Below are 18,760 nucleotides of genomic sequence, written 5' to 3' on the forward strand. Positions count from 1 at the left end.
TCAAATCTTATCTACTTTGCTGCTGCCCTACATTTCCCTGATACCATTGGTATTCATTGTGGTAGCACAAGGACGCTTAGTACTTTTGGCAGCAGTTCTGTAATGACTGAAGAGAATTCAAAGGACAGCAGCCAGACTCTGTGCTGTATTTTATTAGCTCCCAGATGTGCAGGTGAGGTGAATCTTCGGGAAATGAGTTTCGTTGCCACAGATTTCCTAATATCACTCAAGGTCCCTGATAAAATCTTATAAGGGAACAAAAGGCCGTCGTAGAATTTTAAAGCAGTCTTTGGCAAAGCATCATTTCTGCATTTGTTCATTTTGTATTGTGGCATACAAATCCACAACTTCTTTGATACTTGCCTAGCTGAAGACAGAAGGTTGGCTGCTGAGGCTGTTTATGCCTTCATGAATGAAACCAAGCCTCTGTAAGCTCTTCCCTGGGCGCTTTCTCATGTAGGCAACCCTGAACCTGGAGCTGTTTTGCCAGATAGTACACAGCAATGACCAGTGCATCGCGAGCTGGATTGCAGCATGTCAGTATTTGCTCAGTGAGCACTATTGTTTGTGCCTTAACCAGAAAGGATCACTCACCGACAGATGTCTTCCCAGCCCAAGTGAAGTGTGCTCTCCTACGTGTCCATTGCGTTTTGAGACCGTTGCAGGAGAAAGCACACCAGGATGGTGCATTGCCATCCTAAACTTGAAAGAAGAGCAAGATGGAGCAGGCAGCAAGAGCAGCTGGTAGTTATTCCTATGGCAGCAAGGGGAGGGATGGGAAGCAGTGAGCAGCAGAGGGTCTGCAGGCAGCACGGGGGCACAGGAGGGAGCCTTCATGTCACAGCAGGAAGTTAAAAAGGAAGAGCCTGGAGGAGAAGTTTTACTTTGCCCACCAAACAATTGAAAATAGATCAGAAGAAGAACCCAAAGGGTTTGTTGGAGCTGACAGCTCCTAAGGAAGAAAGTGGGGCAAATTTCATACATTTCAACGTTTTAAAATAATTTTCATTTTGTTAGAGTGGGAGCAAACAAAAGGATTTGAATATCGCTGTTACAAGGTGAATATATATATAACACTGGCATCAGAATCTGGCCCTTCATCTCCGCTCCTTAAAAGTTAGCTGTTCAGCTCCCCACAACAAGAAATACAGTATTTATCCATCTTCTTAGATACTGAGCATTTTCTGGAAGCAAGACCTACCATGGCAAAAACATGACAGTAACCCCAAGTACAAACACTGCTCCTCATCAAACTCATCTTCAGGAGGAAACAAAAATACAAGCTGTCAAATGGACAAAAATCTCCCTGACTGTCAGGACTCAGGAGGTGTCAGCCAGCATCTGGCTCAAAAACAACCTATACTTCAAGTTTCCAGCCTCACTGGGATGTTGTCATGGCCAAAGGCAGACGCCCAGTAAATGAGTGTTTAACCTCCCAGGGCTTTTTCCTCCGCTGGCTCCATCCCCCTTGGCAGTGAAGGCAGCGGTATGGGGTAGCAAATTCACTTGGGGTGTGTTTTGCACACGACCTGCATCAATACTTCATGATTTCTTCTGCAGTGACAGCATTAAGCATCCTCTGGCACAGGCTCATAGGAGCCTGCTTGCTCGAGTGACTTAAGGACAAACCTGTGAAACTGTCAGCAAACAGCATGAGATAAATCATTAAGCTCTGGACAAACGAACAGAGAACATGTGAATTTACAGGGAAAAAATCTAATTCTGTCCCCCGTGGCCAGCGTGGAGAGGGCAGGCCCACAGCAGCCTCTATTTGACCATCACCTCCTTTGATAGCCAAAGGAGATGCCTCACCCACTCCTTCCTGCAGCAGTAATTTTACAAGAGGAATGATGAGAAGGTCAATTCAATGGCTGCGTTTGCTGTTGTGTGTCAGTCCAGTGAGGCAGTGGGGTTGCACTGGTAGAAAATCAAAGAAATGAACGCAGCACAGAGAGAGATGCTGTGCTGTAAATTTTGCAGAGGGGAACATTTTTTGGCATGCCTGCTCTCCTCTGCTCACTACTGCTCAAATAAGCACTGCAAAAGATTTCAGGAGTTGTCAGCAGAGAAATCTTCCTAAGGAAAAAAAAAACACTGAACTGTTTTTGTGCTCTCCTGGCAGCCCCAGCACTCCACTCCCTATAAATAGAGGATCTCCACGTTGGTCAAAGACAGAGCAAAGCTGTACCATTAAGGAAACCCAGTCCCACGTGGTGTTGCTCGGATGGACGCTGTGTTCAGGCACCTTCTGTTACAAATCCCCACTCTGCATGGCTGGCAGAGGGCTGGGATGGTCTCAATCAGCCTGCTCTGTGCTGATACGTTCAGAATGCTTGTCAGCTAAACATTCCAACATCCCAGTATTGCAGTAAATCAGGCTAATGGTTTGCTCCAGAACTGAAGTGGTTCCCTGCCAACTGCCCTCCCTTTAATGCGCAGTCAGCTCCTTGCAGCTTATATCCCCTGTTTCTGGGAACACGTGCTGTCAGAAGATCTTGTAAGTCATTTCCTTACACGTCTTCAAACCATCCCTGAAGACCCCAGTTTGCCAGAAAGAAGTCAGCTGCTCCGTGTGATGCTGGGCAGCTGCTTGCTGTCCCTACCTGCCTGCAGGTAATTGGTGCAGCCACGCGACCACTTCTGCAGCTGACATTCATAGCGCTCATTCCATCGACAGACCCTCCCTAAGGAGAAAACTCTGCTTTACTCTATTAATAGTGTGCGTGGGTGTGCTCTGGGTATCTGTAGCTGCTCAAGACCTACAGGAATGTGGCGTGTTGGCAGGAGAGTTTGACCCAAGGAGGCAGCAAATGCCTGGTGTCTCACAAGGAAGCCAGCACGAATAAGTCCCCAAACTGCTGTTTTACTGCAGTCTTACCAACAGGGTGGGTGAGACGGCTGGTAGATGAAATAGTTAACCAAGCACCAGCTCTGCAGAAGCTGCTGATGGAGAAGGAGGCAGCAGCTAGCCCCACTTATCCTCATGTGTCTCCCACTGCTATCAGATATTGCCTCCTGAAAGCTCGTGCTCAGAGCAGGGAGATGGAAATTGCTATTGACAGAAGTACCCTGCAGACAAGGTCCTCTGCTGCAAAGCTGCTAGCATCTTGCATGGTGGAAACCTATTTTAAATGACAACAGAGCAGTATGCTTTGGAAAGACATTGCTGTGTGGTTCTCTAAATTACGGGGGAGGGATGGGGAACAGAAGTACAGCTTGGGCAAATGCTGTCAGACGTGAGGTGCTCTGTCTTCCAGAGCTCATCTGTGCAAATACTTCCAGGCCACCAGGGAATGTTGTCACTGACAAACCATGGGAAATGGTAGACTGAAACCAATGGCTGATGGAATGACCAGCAGTGATGTGATCACAGGATGCATCCAATGTTAAAAAAAAAAAACAAGGTTGGTCAGAGGTTGCCTCCTACAGCATTATTGTTCTCAGCGATCCAAAAATATAGCCCCACTGAACACTTCTGCAGCAGTACAGGCTGTGTTATTGAAGGAGTATGTGAGGAAGAGCAAGGAAAAGCAGCATGCTGTCATAAGTTAAGATCACTACTGCTGAAAACTCGATGAACTTGAGATCCCAAAGCCCAAAACAAAGCTTAATCTTGATTAGGTTCTACACTTACCCTCTTATCATATTATCTGAGTACATCACACTCTAATTATAGGTATCTGAACACTTAGTGGGGTTGAGAAGTGCTAATCCTATGGAAGAAGCCCTTGAACACAGAGTGAAGCCGAGTCAGAAACAACTCTCAGTTTTTAAATGCCAGCTAAGTATGCAGCAACCAAGGGAAAAAAACATTCTTACATCAGCAGCACTTCAGAAAATTTGCCTCTTCCTCATCATTAGCCCAGATCCTGAGTCTTGGCTCTACATTCAGAATGGAGTTCTTATGAGGAGAAAAAAATGCATTATAATGTTTGTATTTATAAAAGCATCATTTAAACATATCAGTAATCATTTGGAGAAAGGCGTAATACTTACAGCGTCTCGGTGGGATGTTTTATCTTACTCTCAAGAGGTATACAGAAGTGCTTCTCAATATTTTAATATCTGTTAGGCAGTGGTTGCAGTTTATTTATCTCTCTCTAGTGGATACAGAGTTATGAGTTAAATATTCCATCTTCCCTTCCAAAGGATGTAAGAGACTGTATTCCTGCACTCATGCAAACAACAATTCTCCCTTCCACATCACATCTTGGTATGGAAAATAGCACTGGCACAGCTGCCCAGGATGTGGGGAAGTTCCCATCCCTGGAGGTGTTCCAGAACCACAGAGATGTGGGCAGTGGCATGGGGGTGGGCTGGGGTTGGGCTTTGGGATGCCACAGGGTCTTTACCAACCTTAATAATTCCATGATTCTATGCATTTCTTTGAGACATGCCCCACGAAGTCCTCAAGAAGAGCTTCCAGGAGTTCCTACTTTGGGTAGACACTGCAGAATGGTTGTTGCTGAATTTAATTGAGCCATTTCCTTTTTCTGCTGCTTCTGTTTCACGGCAGTTGTTCTTTTGCGTTGCTTTACCTGTTAGGACATGGAACTGAGCACACTGCCAGATCTCGAGGGAAGGAGGGTGTTTGTATCGTTGTGTTTAAGTACAAGTATGACTGATGTTGTGCTTTAAATACCAACCACTGCTTCAACAGCTTCCAGCCTGGCTACTCTGAGTTTGTTCCAAATCTGAGCTTCAAAGCCCATCATTATGAAAAAAATACAGAATATGTATTCTTACATATCCTGGTAAAACTATGTTTTTGATGCTGTAGGGATGTAAAGAGTCCTCCACGCCCTGTAGATCATCAGAGCTCTTGATAGCAACTTCAAGCCTCACTGAGGATTCAATGAGCTGTCACTGAGTTACATGACACCTATTAGGATTATGGAAAAAAATTATCCAGTTTGTTGCTGTCATTAGCTATCAAGTATTACAGACACTAGAGAGAACCCTGAACCAATATCCATGATCTCAACTATAGCAAAAGTATTGGGAGGAATGTTTTGTTTTCCCAGGCATTGATATAGATCCAAGTTTCACAGCCATGTGCTGTGGCTGGTCAGAATGATCAACCTCTATATCCCTAAAAACTGCAAATGAAAAGGAATTCTCAAACTCTTCTAGAATTTTCTGCTTAGGACAGATTATCTTTTTCTACCTCTGCTAGTCCTGGTGGGAGAGGCTCAGGGTGTAAAGGACAGAGGGTCAAAGCCACAACCCAGGAGAAAGCCAAACACTGTTAATTCCAACCCCCCCTGTCCTGCTGGCACATTTCAGCCCTGCAGTGGAAGGGATGGCTCCATGGCCTCATTGCAGGAGAAAGTTCTGCTAAGGGGCCCATTTCATTCCAAACTTTAATAACATACGGCCATTTTACGGAGGCTGAAACCCTCCCACAATCCATCAGCACTGCAGACACCAGAGGCTTGGGGAATTTGGTTTTGCAGACTTTGTGTCTCTTAATTGAATTTCTGGAAGCAGGACGTTTGTTTGGGCTGCTGCCCATGCCCAGGCAATGGAGCTTCATAAGGAGCAACTGTGAGAGTTCTGCTCCCTGTGAAACTTCTGCTTTTCTACCAACTCCAGATAAATTCAGTCAACTGAATTACAACTTATTGAAGAGATACCTACAGACTGCCCAGGAGCCCAACCTATATGCACAGAAGCAGAGTGCCATTGAAAGGCCTATTTCCACAGGATACTAGCGTGAGAGGACTATTTTCTATTTATTCTTCTTGCAAAGGAAGGAAAATAAATCATACTCTGAATGTATTTCCTCTAATTTTGCCTATTATAGTGAAAAGGCTCGTAGAAATACCCATCCCATCTCAGAGGCTCTGTTATCCTGGGAGAGGTTTCCTTGTGTGAGCTGCCATAAAAACAAACAGCGGGATCTTTAAAATCTGGGCTTGCTGGGATACATGCAGCCCCAAATTTGGGGCAGGAGGACACGAGGGGAATGTGCTCAGTGGGTCAGCACTGGCATGGCACTGCCTTCTGCACCAGAAGCCCTGCTGTGTTCTTCACAGCCCCTGAAACGCTGTACAGGGAAAGCCAGAGCCGTTCCCACAATTAGAGCAGATCTATCATTTGCTGGAAGAATTAAATACACTGTAGTAGCAAACCTGCAGTTGACACTCAGAGGGTGCAATTGAAATCCCGTGGATTAGTAATTCTTTTGAGATCTTTGTAATCATTGGTAATAGGTAGCGAAATAAATCCACGGTTATATCCTACAGACTGCAGCTGTGCTTCTGTTAAAGTCGTATTAAGTGATGGTTTTTAAATCCTTCTGCCAGCTAGAGCTGTAAGTACCAAAACTCCAGCGCAGAAGATAACTCCCCTGGGGTGATGGATGCTCCTGAGCACCAAAGCGCTGCTTAATGAATAATGAAAGCAGCAAGGCAGGATCACACCTCAGGGCCACGCTGCTGCAGGAAGCTCTCAGACAGACCTCCCCATGCAGCTCCTGCAGCAGCAGGCACAGCACCCAGGCTGAGACCGGCTGCAGATTCTGCGTAATCATAGAAAGTAAGATAAAACACTTTTTATAAAGCAAACCTTTATGCAGGTGGACAAAGTACTGAACGCTCTGCCTTGTTCACCCATCCAACCTGGCATTGTTCCTGTGGGCCTCAGGAGTACGTGCTCACAGCTTGGCTTCCTGCACGGGCTACCAGTTAGCTGAGCAAATGTGCCATTAAAATCTGAACCAACCTTCAGAGGGGGATGTGCAGGTTGAAGTCGCAGCAGGAGGAGATTTATGGACATGTTTTCCAGTTGAAGAGCCAGCAGACAGTTCAACATCCAGCAGCTCTGATAAGGAAAGCAGCAGCTCACGGGGATGAGCATGGCTCCGGTGCCCAGTCTTGCCGTATAACTCATGCTGTGGGCAGGGACCCACAGGGACAGCTATGCTAGGAAGAAAAAGCAGCTCTGCAGAATTGGTATCCTACAAAGATAAGAACAGCATTGAGAAAATAAAGCATAGAGAGATTAAAAAACTCAAGGATACTAGTGGCAGAGTTAAGAGAATAACAGGGAAATCCTGGCTGTCCTTTCCTGCTGCTGAGCTTCTGGTCAACCTGCTCCAAATTCATAACCTAAGAGATGGTTTCTTGATGGCATGAAACATCAGAGGCAAATTAGTTGCACAAGTAGAGTACTCTTATAGAAAGAGGGAAGGGGAGCAAAGCAGAGCTGACGGAGGGACTTTTACCTGCTTCTCTTGAATATGTGTTTGCTTTGTTTTCATTTAGGAATCTACAAAGGACACTGCTTCCGAATCAACCACTTCCCTGAAGACAATGACTACGACCATGACAGCTCGGAATACCTTCTCCGTAAGTTGGAAAGCAGCGCCTGGTGCACAGAACTAAGAGCCAAAGAGAGGCACTATTCATTGCAAGAGCCCAGTCCTCAGGGATCACTATTTTAAGGATTTTCTCCACGCATGGAACTCACAGCATTTCAGTGCCCATTCTCTTAAAATTACATGGAAACATTCTAAATGGAAACTACTGCATTCCCAGATTGGAAAGGATGTTTTACAGAGGGAGCATTTAGTTGGTTCCTGTAGCAAAAGCAATCTGAGGAGTGAGTTCCTGCCCATGAGGAAGCTTTTCCTGTCACTTAAACACAGCCCTTATGCAAGCCTCATCCTTTGCAGCTGCTCTAAACCACCTCCCATGCAGTGAAATTGCTGCAGCTTAGAAAGGAAGCTGAAATTCCTGCAGATAACAGCAAAATCTCAGCAGGAATGTGGGCTGCAATTTCCCTGCACGGCAGCTGGTCGCTGATGCTCTGTGCTGGTGTGAAAGCCCGCACAGAAGTACTTCTATCCACTGACACAGTGCTTGAAATAATGGCACTCGTTCTGCCCTCCTCCTGACCGTGGCTCTCTTGGTAGATACAACATCTTGAAACCTGAGTGTGAAACTTCATGAATCCTGCAAAATCTGAGTTAGATTTCCCCTCCCGTTAGCTGTGTTACCTTGATGTTTCTCTTGTGCAAAAGAGCTGCCCAGCGAAGCTGAAAGCAATGCCTTTTGTAAGAGAAAGAAACTGCAGTACACAAGGTGTTGGGAAAGCTTCAGGGAGCAATGAGCGTGGCTGCTGGCTGAGACATCCAGCGAGGCAAAATGCTCCTCAATTACACCGCTATTAATTACCTGAAACACCATTTAGAGAACAACTCTGTCCTTCTGCTCGCTTCTGGGAAACAACTTCTGTTTACTAAGACAAGAAGGAGGAAAAATAGGGCTTTTTGAAAAGTGTGCTTACCAGAAAACCCAGATCTTTTTTCATCTTTCCTCTTGTCAATTTAGATCAGTCATGATGCTGGGGTGACGTGATTGCAGTGCTTGGGCAAAGGCAGGCTTGCAGAGTGTGAGCGCGGCTGCATTTATCTTTCATACAAAGCCTTGGAACTAATGTCAAATTGATGCCAAGTCAGCTTTAGGAAAGAAACATCATTAGGAAAAGGACTTTAAAGGAAAGATGAATTAAGCAGCACCTTGATAAAAGTGCATTATGTCATTTTTGTTTGGAGGAAGGGATGGGAAAAACAGTTACAGCCGCTCTGTAAGACAGGAGATGGGTAAATTGTTTGCAAGTGTACTGCGACTGATGATCCTAAAAGCTGCTTTCAAGAGTCACTAAGTACAGACCTTAAAAGCAAGTTGGCACAACCCTTGGTACCTCCTGCAACACTGGGATGCAGCCACAGCTCCATCAGGTCTGAGCTCTGCACGGATAGCAGGAACCTCTGCTTTAACTCCAGGAAGGAAAACTGCCACTTCAAATGAAATGTATGCAGATGATTTAGAAATTACTGGAAGGTTATGCACCTAAATCAAGAATAAATGAGCTTATATGTAAATGTATATATCATCTAATGAGAGACAGATCTTGTCTAACTTGGCACAGAAACAAGGATGTTTGCATCCTGCTCACAAGAGGCGTGAGACCCTCCTTCCCACTTCAGCCCCCTCTGCAACACCTTTGCAAGCTCCTGTCCCCACATCAGCCATCAGGACCTGCAGCCATTCTTCGGCACAAGACCTTGGCTGGGGACAGCCCTAATTTTTGTCTCAGGGAGGCAAAGGGAAAAGCACAGTTCCCATCCACGCTGTGCTCAGATGAAGGCACTGACCCGACCTTGTGTGCACCCTATGCTCCTGGGAGAGCAGCACATGGGCTCTCAGCCTGCCCTGCAGATACCAACCTGGCCTAGACTTCAGATAAATGTGAACAAAATAGCACCAGCAGAGCATCCCAGTTCAAAATCCTATTGAAATCAGTGAAAAAAAAATGCCTAATCTTAGGGAACTTCAGTCCAGGGCATGAGTAGGAGCAGCAGTCCGGATTTCACCCCTTCTGCAGTCTTTCACCCAATCTGCTCCCTGATAAACCAGAGGAGCAGCAGCTGCAGTGACTGCAAACACGTGCAAGGAAGCTGTAAGCCCTCCTGCTCAGCTCCTGTGGCTGCTTGCAGCAGGAAGGCAGCGTGGGGCCAAGCACAGCCTCGTGGCTGACGGCACAGCCCATGCAATGCTTCCCTGAGGTGTCAGTGCACAGAGCACGGCCGATGCGAACGGACAGGATGGTAAACAAGGAGAAAGCAGGGGAGAGAGCAAAGCCCAGATTCCCTTAATGTTTTTTGATCTGCTGTCATTTTATTACCAGTATTGGGAGACATACGTAAATTCTACATGGTACCTATGAGTATTCCTTTTAAATTCCAGAGCTGAAAGTAGCCATCGTACCCAAGAGAACACGGTATGTTTTGTTTCTCTTCACATTAATTAACTCATAGAGAAAAATTACCTCTGGGGCTTTTTACTAGATGTGATACAACCCACCCTGCATGCACGGCACGTCTGTCAAGTCTCTTCTCATACTGTCACTGAAGCAGTTTAGAGAAGTCCTTTGAAATCACAGAATTGTAGTGGTTGGAGGGACCTATGGAGATCCCCCGGTCCAACCCCCAGCTAAAGCACGTTCCCTGGAGTAGGCTACAGTCATTATCAAATCGTTATAAACAGCTTGAAGATGAAGTATAGGAAAAAATAAGCAGACAGTGTGGCCACAGCAAATTTCAATCCTATGCTGCCTTTTGTTGGGGTATGAATAGGGAGTGATTTGAGATGCTTCTGTGTCCATGAGCACAGAGTCTTTTTCTGATAACCAATCCCAAAAACTGATCCAAAAGTCAGAGCACCTCTACCTCTGACCACACATGGGGACGCACCCAGCACAAGAGAATGCACTCTCAGCACTCAGCATGCATCCATCGGTGACCTGACACCCTCACTCCTTGGGTTTGCCAATTACTGCAAAACTCATTCTAAACAGGAAAGCACCCAACTGAGCTGGGTTAAATCTGGCCAGAACATTCCCTCTCAGCAAAGAACACGTGCAGCAGCGTTGCCAGGATTGGTAGGAGATGTCCTTTTCACACAGTGGCAGATCAATACGGGCACAAGCTTCCCAGGCAGGGACTGTCTCTTTGCTTTATGTTTGCACCGTCCTAATGAGCCCCGGGCCTGTCGCTGGGGTTCCAGGGGGCTTTGCAGCACACACAAAAGCACTGCTGTTATTAAATGCCCAGCCCTGTCCCTCTTGCAATCTGTGGGAGTTTTGCCACCGGTCACCAGGGGAATCGTTAGAAAGCAATTCACTAAATTAGCAACGCCGCTGCCATCAGAAGTCAAATGAGAAATCAGCAGCAGCAGCATCTGGCCATTCCTCCTTGAGAAGCAGCACCGTGTGTGTCCCCAGAAAGATGGCACCCGAGGGGGACTGCGGCAGCCAATGGCCCCAGATGCTGTTTGCTGGCAGCTTTTCCCTCCTCATACCCGCAGCCCTGGGGGTCCCCCATCTCCCTGTGCATGTCCTGACACTAGTGCTGCCTGCTCCACTTTCAGCTGCTGCCTTGCCCCATAGTGCCCCATAATGTCCCATAGGGCCTGAAGGCTGGCTAGAATCAGTGGCTTAGATCCTTGTGCAGGATTTTTATAGCCCATACTAATGAACGGGCTGAAGCACACAGAATTTTAACTGACTCCATTTAGCTGTCAGGAAATGAAACACGAACGTCTGAGATATACTTGTTAAAATTTCCTCCTTAGAAACCTGAAAGGTTTCAAAGTCCTAAATACTCAACAGGGAAGAAAAAAAAAGAGTAATTATCTCACTGCTAACACAAATGCTGCAAACTCCAAGAGCCGTGCTTTGCTCACCTTACTCACAGCAGCAGACCCTCTGGTGAGGCTGTCCCCAAACGGTGCACAGTTCATCATCAGTTCATGAATATTTCAGTGCTACCTGCTGTGTGATGCTGGCTGTCATTTACCTCGTGCTTCATCAGAAATGTTCTGGTGGCATTACATTAAGGCAAAAACATCGGATTTCCTAGGAGGAAACTCAGGAGATTGATGTTGCTCAAATGAAGGTGGCCCTTCTACATTGGCCACCCACCTGGGCTCCCCCACACCTGCCCACAAATGCAGAATCAGTGGTAACTGCAGCAAAATTTGGGGTTTGGAGACTTTGCAGTCTCCACAGCAGCACCTGAGGAGGCATCTGAAATGATTACTGTCTGTTGTGTTTGCTTCCTATCTCCCCTGCAGGCATTGTCCGTGCCTCCAGTGTGTTCCCCATCCTAAGCACAATATTGCTGCTGCTGGGAGGGCTCTGTGTTGGAGCAGGGAGGATTTACAACAGCAAAAACAACATTATTCTCAGCGCTGGAATTCTCTTTGTCGCAGCAGGTATGTTCTCCTTAAATTGAGTCCTTAAGAAGCGCTGCCTTTTTGGATTGAAATATGCATAAGTGCAGCTTCATCTGGTGGGGAAGCCACCAGCAAGACCCAGCATGGCCTGGCCAGGCCAAAAATACCATGGGGTGATTCCCAGCCCACCTAGGAGAGAAGGACACTGTATCACATCCACAGTTCTTCAATTTCCTGAATTTCTTCCCCAGAATCCCAGTTCTTTCAAGCCATTTTCATTGCAGGTGGGTGTCATGTGCTCCTGCAGCTTTATGCTGCTGAGCTGCTCATATCCAAATCAGGAAATCCTGTTTTTGTTGCCGATGAAGGCAAGCACAAGGAAAACAAGTGGGGTCGAGCCTTCTGGCTGGGTGCAAAGCTTTGCTTCTAGGACTGATTTTCACATGGAGTAACTGGGTGACACATCTCTTCCTCTATCCTTTTCCTGGGTTGAGGGCATGATCAACCTCATACTGGGCAAATTTCTCAAGAAAAAGAAATGTTTTTGAAGCTCTTCAAAATGCAAATTCTTGAGAAACTATCATTTTCTTGAAAAAGAAATTGCAGGAAGCTAAAGCTTGTAGCATCCAGTTTTTGCTCTACTTAAAATGTACTAAACACAAGATGCCTGAATGGAAGCATGAATCAGGCATCCCTTACATCCCGGCCCTTTTTTCCTCTTCTTATATGAGAGCAGAAAAACTTCACCTATGCTAGGTGAGTATGCTTTCCAAATTAGAAACATCCAAGAGAGTCATCCACATTGTTAATAGACTTCCCTGAAGCTCACATTAAGCATGCTGCATTCAGATGGAAATTCAGCAAGGTGGAAGAGAACTTGTCTTGATGAAGGTGAACAGCCATAGCCCTGAGCTCAAAATGTATTTTTATTACTAACAATATTAGCAAGTTCCCATACGCTACTTCTTTCCCATCATGTCAGTGAAGAAATGGGGACAGATCCTGCTGAATCTTTTAAGATCTTTGCAAGCAGCCGTGAAAACGACATGGGTCTATTTGTTTTTCAAGGACAAACGAAATCTTCGGATAGTTAAGCATAAATGTAATGTAATGAAATTTCCTGGTCATAGTCTTAGAAATATTCTTGTCTAAAAGGTAACATGGCTTGAATTTTTTAATTTCCCAGCCACGTGACAGCTGACTTCTGTTTTTCTCTCTCTAGGACTAAGTAATATCATAGGGATCATTGTCTACATATCAAGCAACGCAGGTGACCCAAGTGATAAGCGAGATGAGGACAAAAAGAACCATTACAACTACGGTTGGTCTTTCTATTTTGGAGCCTTGTCTTTTATCGTGGCCGAAACCATAGGTGTTCTGGCTGTGAACATTTATATCGAGAAGAACAAAGAGCTGAGGTTTAAGACCAAGAGGGAATTCCTTAAGACTTCTTCCAGTTCTCCTTATGCCAGGATGCCAAGCTACAGGTACAGGAGGCGGAGGTCCAGGTCCAGTTCTCGATCCACAGAGCCTTCTCCATCTAGAGACATTTCCCCGGTTGGCATGAAGATAGCAAGCACCATTCCCATGAACGAGATTTCCATGTACACTCTGTCCAGAGAGCCCTTGAAGGTCACAACAGCCGCCAGCTACAACGCAGACCAAGAAGCCAGTTTTCTGCAGGTCCACAACTTCCTTCAGAAGGAATTTAAGGAAGGACTCCACGTCAACATGGTCAACAGGAGAACAACACCAGTCTGAAGTTCCTTCCCTCCCTGTGGTTTTTGGAAAAAATATCAGAACAGACCTGTCATGAAAGAGAAGGAGCGATGTTAAAATACCCTCTCACCTCTTTAACTGTGGCATGTATTGAGGCAGCAAGTGGGGATCCTCTGGACCAACATAAAGATGTTACACGCTTGTAGCTTTTTCAAAGCTATTTGGAGTTTGTTTCTTTCAGTTCTTGGTGTCACGAGATGAAGGTAGTTCATGTCCCTGCACTTTTGTAATGTGTACAAAGTCTTGGAGAAGCTGCGAAGGACTTGCCACCAGTGTGTTTCAAGGGTCGCAGAATTGTTGTACAACTGTTTTCTAAATCGAGATCCCTTACTACAAACTGGCAACTATAATTTACAACCAAGCCCAAGGATACGAACTAGTCCTCCAGTGATCCGCTCCCCTTTGACACAGTGTGAGCTTTGCCTCTTCCAAAAAAGAAAAGGAAAAAAAAAAAAAAAAGAAATATATAGAAGATATTTTTGAAGACAACACCATCTAAAACTGACCTGCGCTGCTGAACACGTAGATCATTCATGTGCTGAACATTACAGACTCCCTGATGGGGCATCCAGGGGTCTCCTACCTGGGGGTGGAAGGCAACCCCTCCGGGCAGCACGGGTGGGGAGAACAGGGTGGGTGCATTGCCCAGCGCCTAGCAAGGGAGGGACTAAGGTAGGTGGGACTTGAGCATCTTTGCAAATATCATTTCTTGCCTAACAATTAGAAAACTTGAATTCTCATTCCGACTAGCCCTAGTGCCTGATCCGGCGAGGTGCTGAGTGCTGTCTGCCAGGAGCAGGCCCCTGCGGACTGCGTGCAGCCAGGGTGAGGAGCAGGGCTGAGCCTGCGACCACAGCCCCCATTTCCTTACTGCTTCACAAGTGCAACACTAACGCTACTGGAAACTAAGATATCTGAGCAACACGTGTACGAAGATGAGAAGCTGATACGTTTGGACTAGCAACACATTCTGCAGCAATGGGAGCTGAGCGTTGACAGAACGGATGGCGACTTCGTGTTTTTTGAAATGGAACAAAAAACAATCACCATTTATGAGATATTTATTAAACTCTTTTTATTATGAATAAGTGCCGCATGGTGCAAGGTATAATTGCTTTTAGATGGAAATGATGGTTCAGCCTAATTTAATTTATTTTGTAATGATGATTCTACTCATGTGCAGAGAGCCCACAGGAAACTCTATGCATCTCCTAAGGGGGAGACTGGTCTGCACCCTTTGCTTCTATATGTTTCTGAAAGAGTCCGAATTCTTTTTTCTTTTAAATTTCTGTTTTTGTTTTTACACCTAGGCTTGGATTCTCAAATCTCAAGGTCCTGACTTGAAGGTAATTTAATTTAACAGTACTCACATCTCTTTTAGTGATCATTCAGCCAAGCCATACGAGAACGAGGTGCCCGGTTCCCCTTGAATGAGTTAGTTGCAATGAGAGAGGAGCATCCAGTTCCTGTAGGCTGCTTTGAACACATCCGTCTTTTTCACCCTGAAAATCTTTTCTACCTGGAGACTAGAGAAGTGGTGACAAGGAAAGAACATGACTTGGGAAGCTGACAGTGAGAGATCTCAGCCAAGCTGTTACAACCTCCTTAGTCTTAACTCACCCTGTGGTGGCCGCAGCATCGCAATGCAATGGTGGTTTGGATGCGAGGCTTTCAGCCAGTGGAACCAAGTCCTCCAGCAAAGCCCTGGGGGAGCTGCCTTAACAACCCAATAAGTCAAACCTCTCCCTCCCACCTAAGCCCTGCTTGGCCCTCTCTCCTTGCAAGAACCGAGACAATGCTCAGTCCTAAGCGCAAGTCTTCCCCTAGTCGCTGTCTTGCTCTGTTCTGCCCTCATGGAGGCAGATGATGGAAAGCATTATTTTGGCAAACCATCCAGCGGAGGTGGGCTGGAGCCTTCATCCCCGCTTGTTAAGAATTTCCATTCAGGTTAAAACTCTGCTGGGATCCTTTTTCAGACCTCTGAACTCTGAGAGCTGATACGAACGGAGTGATGGGAACTATTGAAAAGAAGTAGAAAACGTCGTGCTTCTTTCTGTATCAACACACTACGGAGAAAGGTATTACACGAGCTTTTTAAAAATACACAGAGGCAGATGAGAAAACTTTTTTACCTACTTTTCGGCTAGGACAACGTAAAAGAATTCTAAAATTATTAAAGTTCTTGATGAAAGGTTTTTTTTACAAGAATCTTTATGCTTTCAAACAATAAATTATTTCCTACTTTTTGAGACTTCGTAATATTAAAATACTTTGATTAGCTATGATAGAAGTAGAAGTTTGCAATGAAAAAAACCTTCTGTCTCATTAGTGCGTCATACTAAGTGCTAATTAATTTACATCTAATTATAGTCAATGTATTTTTCAAGTGCAATTTCCCAGAACTATTTGTTTCCCACTGTGTTAATAAACTAATAGTTAGAAATAAGTCCCATCCGTGTTTACTGTAATTAAGAATAAAACCATTCCCTTTCAAACCAGGAGTTAGATATAGGCTGTTTGTTCTAAACTCATGTCCATTGAACAGAAAGTGGACGGTGTGAGGTTCGTTTTGCGCCTTGGTTTTGTTCTTTTTATCTTCATTTGGAGTAAACGTGTTTGAATCCGCTCAGAGTGGGGCTGTGTCCCTGAGGTGGTGCTGGGACAGGGATTCAAGGCACTGGGAGGTGATGGGGATTGGGATGCACATCCTGGGGGAGGACGGGGCAGTGATTTCATATCCCAAAAGTCATGGTTTGTGTCAGACTGCCTTGTTCAGCCAAAGCCAAAAACGAGCTGTGACATTCGACAATTCCATTTAAAAATAAAAATCCTCCATAAATCCCTTTTCCTGGAGAAAACTCTGATTCCAACAAAGCAGTGATTTGTGGCATCCCTCCACGTGAACGGGGTCGATCAGAATGCACTGGATTGCTGTTGGACTTTGAAAGCACTCAACGATAGCTTAAAATAAACCTTCAGTTTCTCCACGCCTCTCTGTTCATCCCCGGACAGCATCTAACACAGATCAGCCCTGGTTTCTCAGTAAGGCTGCAGGTATCATCATCCCATCATTAACAACAGCCGGTCCTTTGGAAATAGCCTACAGCATACCACAACAGCAGAAATGCCATTGGAGCAGATTCCATTTTCTGAGAAACAAATTTCGGGTATCTCATCAGCTCTCTCCTCCTGGTTTCTCATACAGAATAGGAGAAATCACTTCATGTGCCCGTACTACTAACAGTAAACTCTTTTTATATTTCCTTTCTGTATGGATCACAAATCCACAAGGGCTAATATATCACATCCCTTGAGGTTGCATTTCTGTCTGCAGTTCTAATGTGTTATTGCCACTGTGCTTCAGTTCTGCTGGTGTAATCACAACCGTGTATAATGTACTTAATCCTTCCTTTTTAAATAAACCATTTTAAATGTATATCTGGGTTTGCCTGGAGAAAGATATATAGATTCTCACCTTCCAGATTCTCTGAGATGAAATTTCTACATTGTTGTTTTTTTTCATGTTTCTACCTATTTTGATAGCAGCTAGTTAGTGTTACTGGAAGGGTATGGACAGTCTTGTGTTCATACAGACCAAGAAATACCCAGGATAAACCATCTCTTCAACACTTCCAAACATTTGGGTAGGAACTTCAGAAAAAACCTTCTAGTTTCTAGATTCTAAGATTCTTGTTACCAGCTTGAATGTGGACCAGATGATGCACACTCTTTAGTTGCTGGCTGGGTGTCTTCCTCAAATACTTCTTTTAACTTTCCCTTCCTATGTCCTACACCTCCAGATGGTCTTTCAATAGAAAGCTGCTCGTGTGCCTGCACACCAAGAGACCTGCAGCCCCCAGTGCTCACAGCTACACAGGGTACCACAAACAGGGAGGCTGTGGAGAGGGGAGCCAAGGCAGAGCCCTTATGGCTGTAGAAAGTGGAAAAGGGTCGAGAGAGGAGGATGTGGCATTTCCTCAGGAAAGAGAAAATGAACCAACATGGGAGGTGCTGGAAATAAAATGGACTTAGGAGTGCTCTACACCTCATCTTACAGCCCCAGCAGAACTGCAGGCAGCACTACCAAGAGGGAAGCACTGCCCAAAGGATTGGAGCCCGCAGGGAACTGCATGCCATGGGGCTGCTGGGCTGGCAGATGGGCAGCAGGCTGCTTTTTCTATTAAAAAACACACAGCAACAACAAAAACCCGTTTTGCTCTCACCGTCTGTGAGGATTTCAGCCTCAGGCCATGCCCAATCTGCTCTACCTTCAGCCCTTGTCACCTGGTGAGTCTTCTCCAAGAAGGGAGCTGCAGATCCTGGTTAATGCCCTCACGGTGAGCAGAGGTCAGTCAGCACAAAATGCAGAACGGTGCAGATGCTGTGGAGCAGAGCCACGCCAACACCTCTGCTGGGACAAAAAAGGCAAAAGGCTTGGTCATGAGACATCATTTATCATTTTCTAGAATAAAGAAACATGACAGTGCCATTTTCACTTTTTCACTTGCTGCTGCTAAGTGCCACTAATTACAGCCCTCCCTGCTTCCCAACAGGTCCTCATTAATGCTCTGTTTATTTTTCATGTGATACTGATTTCTGAAGGCGAATGCTGCCCAGCTGACACAGGGAGACAGTGAGAGACATTCCTTGCTGCCCTTCTGCCCCTCTGGGTTTCAGCTTCACTGGATGTTTGTCCAGAAATCCTGCAAAATTTGGGGAGAACAGGGCCTGTGGGAGAACAATCCAAGGAGGAGTTTCTTCTCTCAGGAACCAGTGGCACCAAATCACACTTTTTGGCCAGGGAAGGGTGAGTTTTCCCCTTTTCATTCATTCTCTTTATTTCCTGGATGTTTTTAACAAAATTCATACCCCACTTCCACCACCCCCTTCCACCACTCCCCCCAAAAAATAATAAAAGGCAAATTCTGAAGAACAATCCAGATCAGAGTACCTGAATGAGAGCAGCAAGCATGATCCTTGCCAGCAATGGAAGAGACATAAAAATCTACAGCAACAAAAGCAGCAATGAGTTCCCTCTCCTGCAGCCCTTGTAGGATGTAATTAGTCTAAAGCATGATCATTAGCACTTCCTTCCTCAGCAACCAAAGCACTGCTTTATGCCCACGTTTGCAAACACGCAGTCACGTCTGCAGCCAGGATGCAGCTCTGAAGATTGACCGATGCCCAGTGAAATCTAACAAGAGACTGCTTCAAAAGAAAAAGGCATTACGTTGTTA

The 18,760-nt window shown here is 45.5% G+C and overlaps 1 protein-coding gene across 1 annotated transcript in view; it reads left to right on the forward strand.

Moving 5' to 3' along the window:
• The window catches only part of CACNG4 (calcium voltage-gated channel auxiliary subunit gamma 4), a 35,506-nt gene extending 21,769 nt beyond the window's left edge, over positions 1-13,737 (forward strand). Inside the window, exons 2-4 of the mRNA XM_042865227.1 lie at positions 7,269-7,352; positions 11,643-11,783; positions 12,967-13,737. Coding sequence (XP_042721161.1) covers positions 7,269-7,352; positions 11,643-11,783; positions 12,967-13,505 — 764 coding nt within the window. The 3' untranslated portion in view covers positions 13,506-13,737. The remainder of the gene's footprint in view (positions 1-7,268; positions 7,353-11,642; positions 11,784-12,966) is intronic.
• The last annotated feature ends 5,023 nt before the right edge of the window (positions 13,738-18,760 follow it).

The sequence above is a fragment of the Lagopus leucura genome, unplaced genomic scaffold (genome assembly GCF_019238085.1).
Source record: "Lagopus leucura isolate 7727_CA_CO unplaced genomic scaffold, USGS_WTPT01 Super-Scaffold_797, whole genome shotgun sequence".
NCBI classification, from domain to species: domain Eukaryota; kingdom Metazoa; phylum Chordata; class Aves; order Galliformes; family Phasianidae; genus Lagopus; species Lagopus leucura.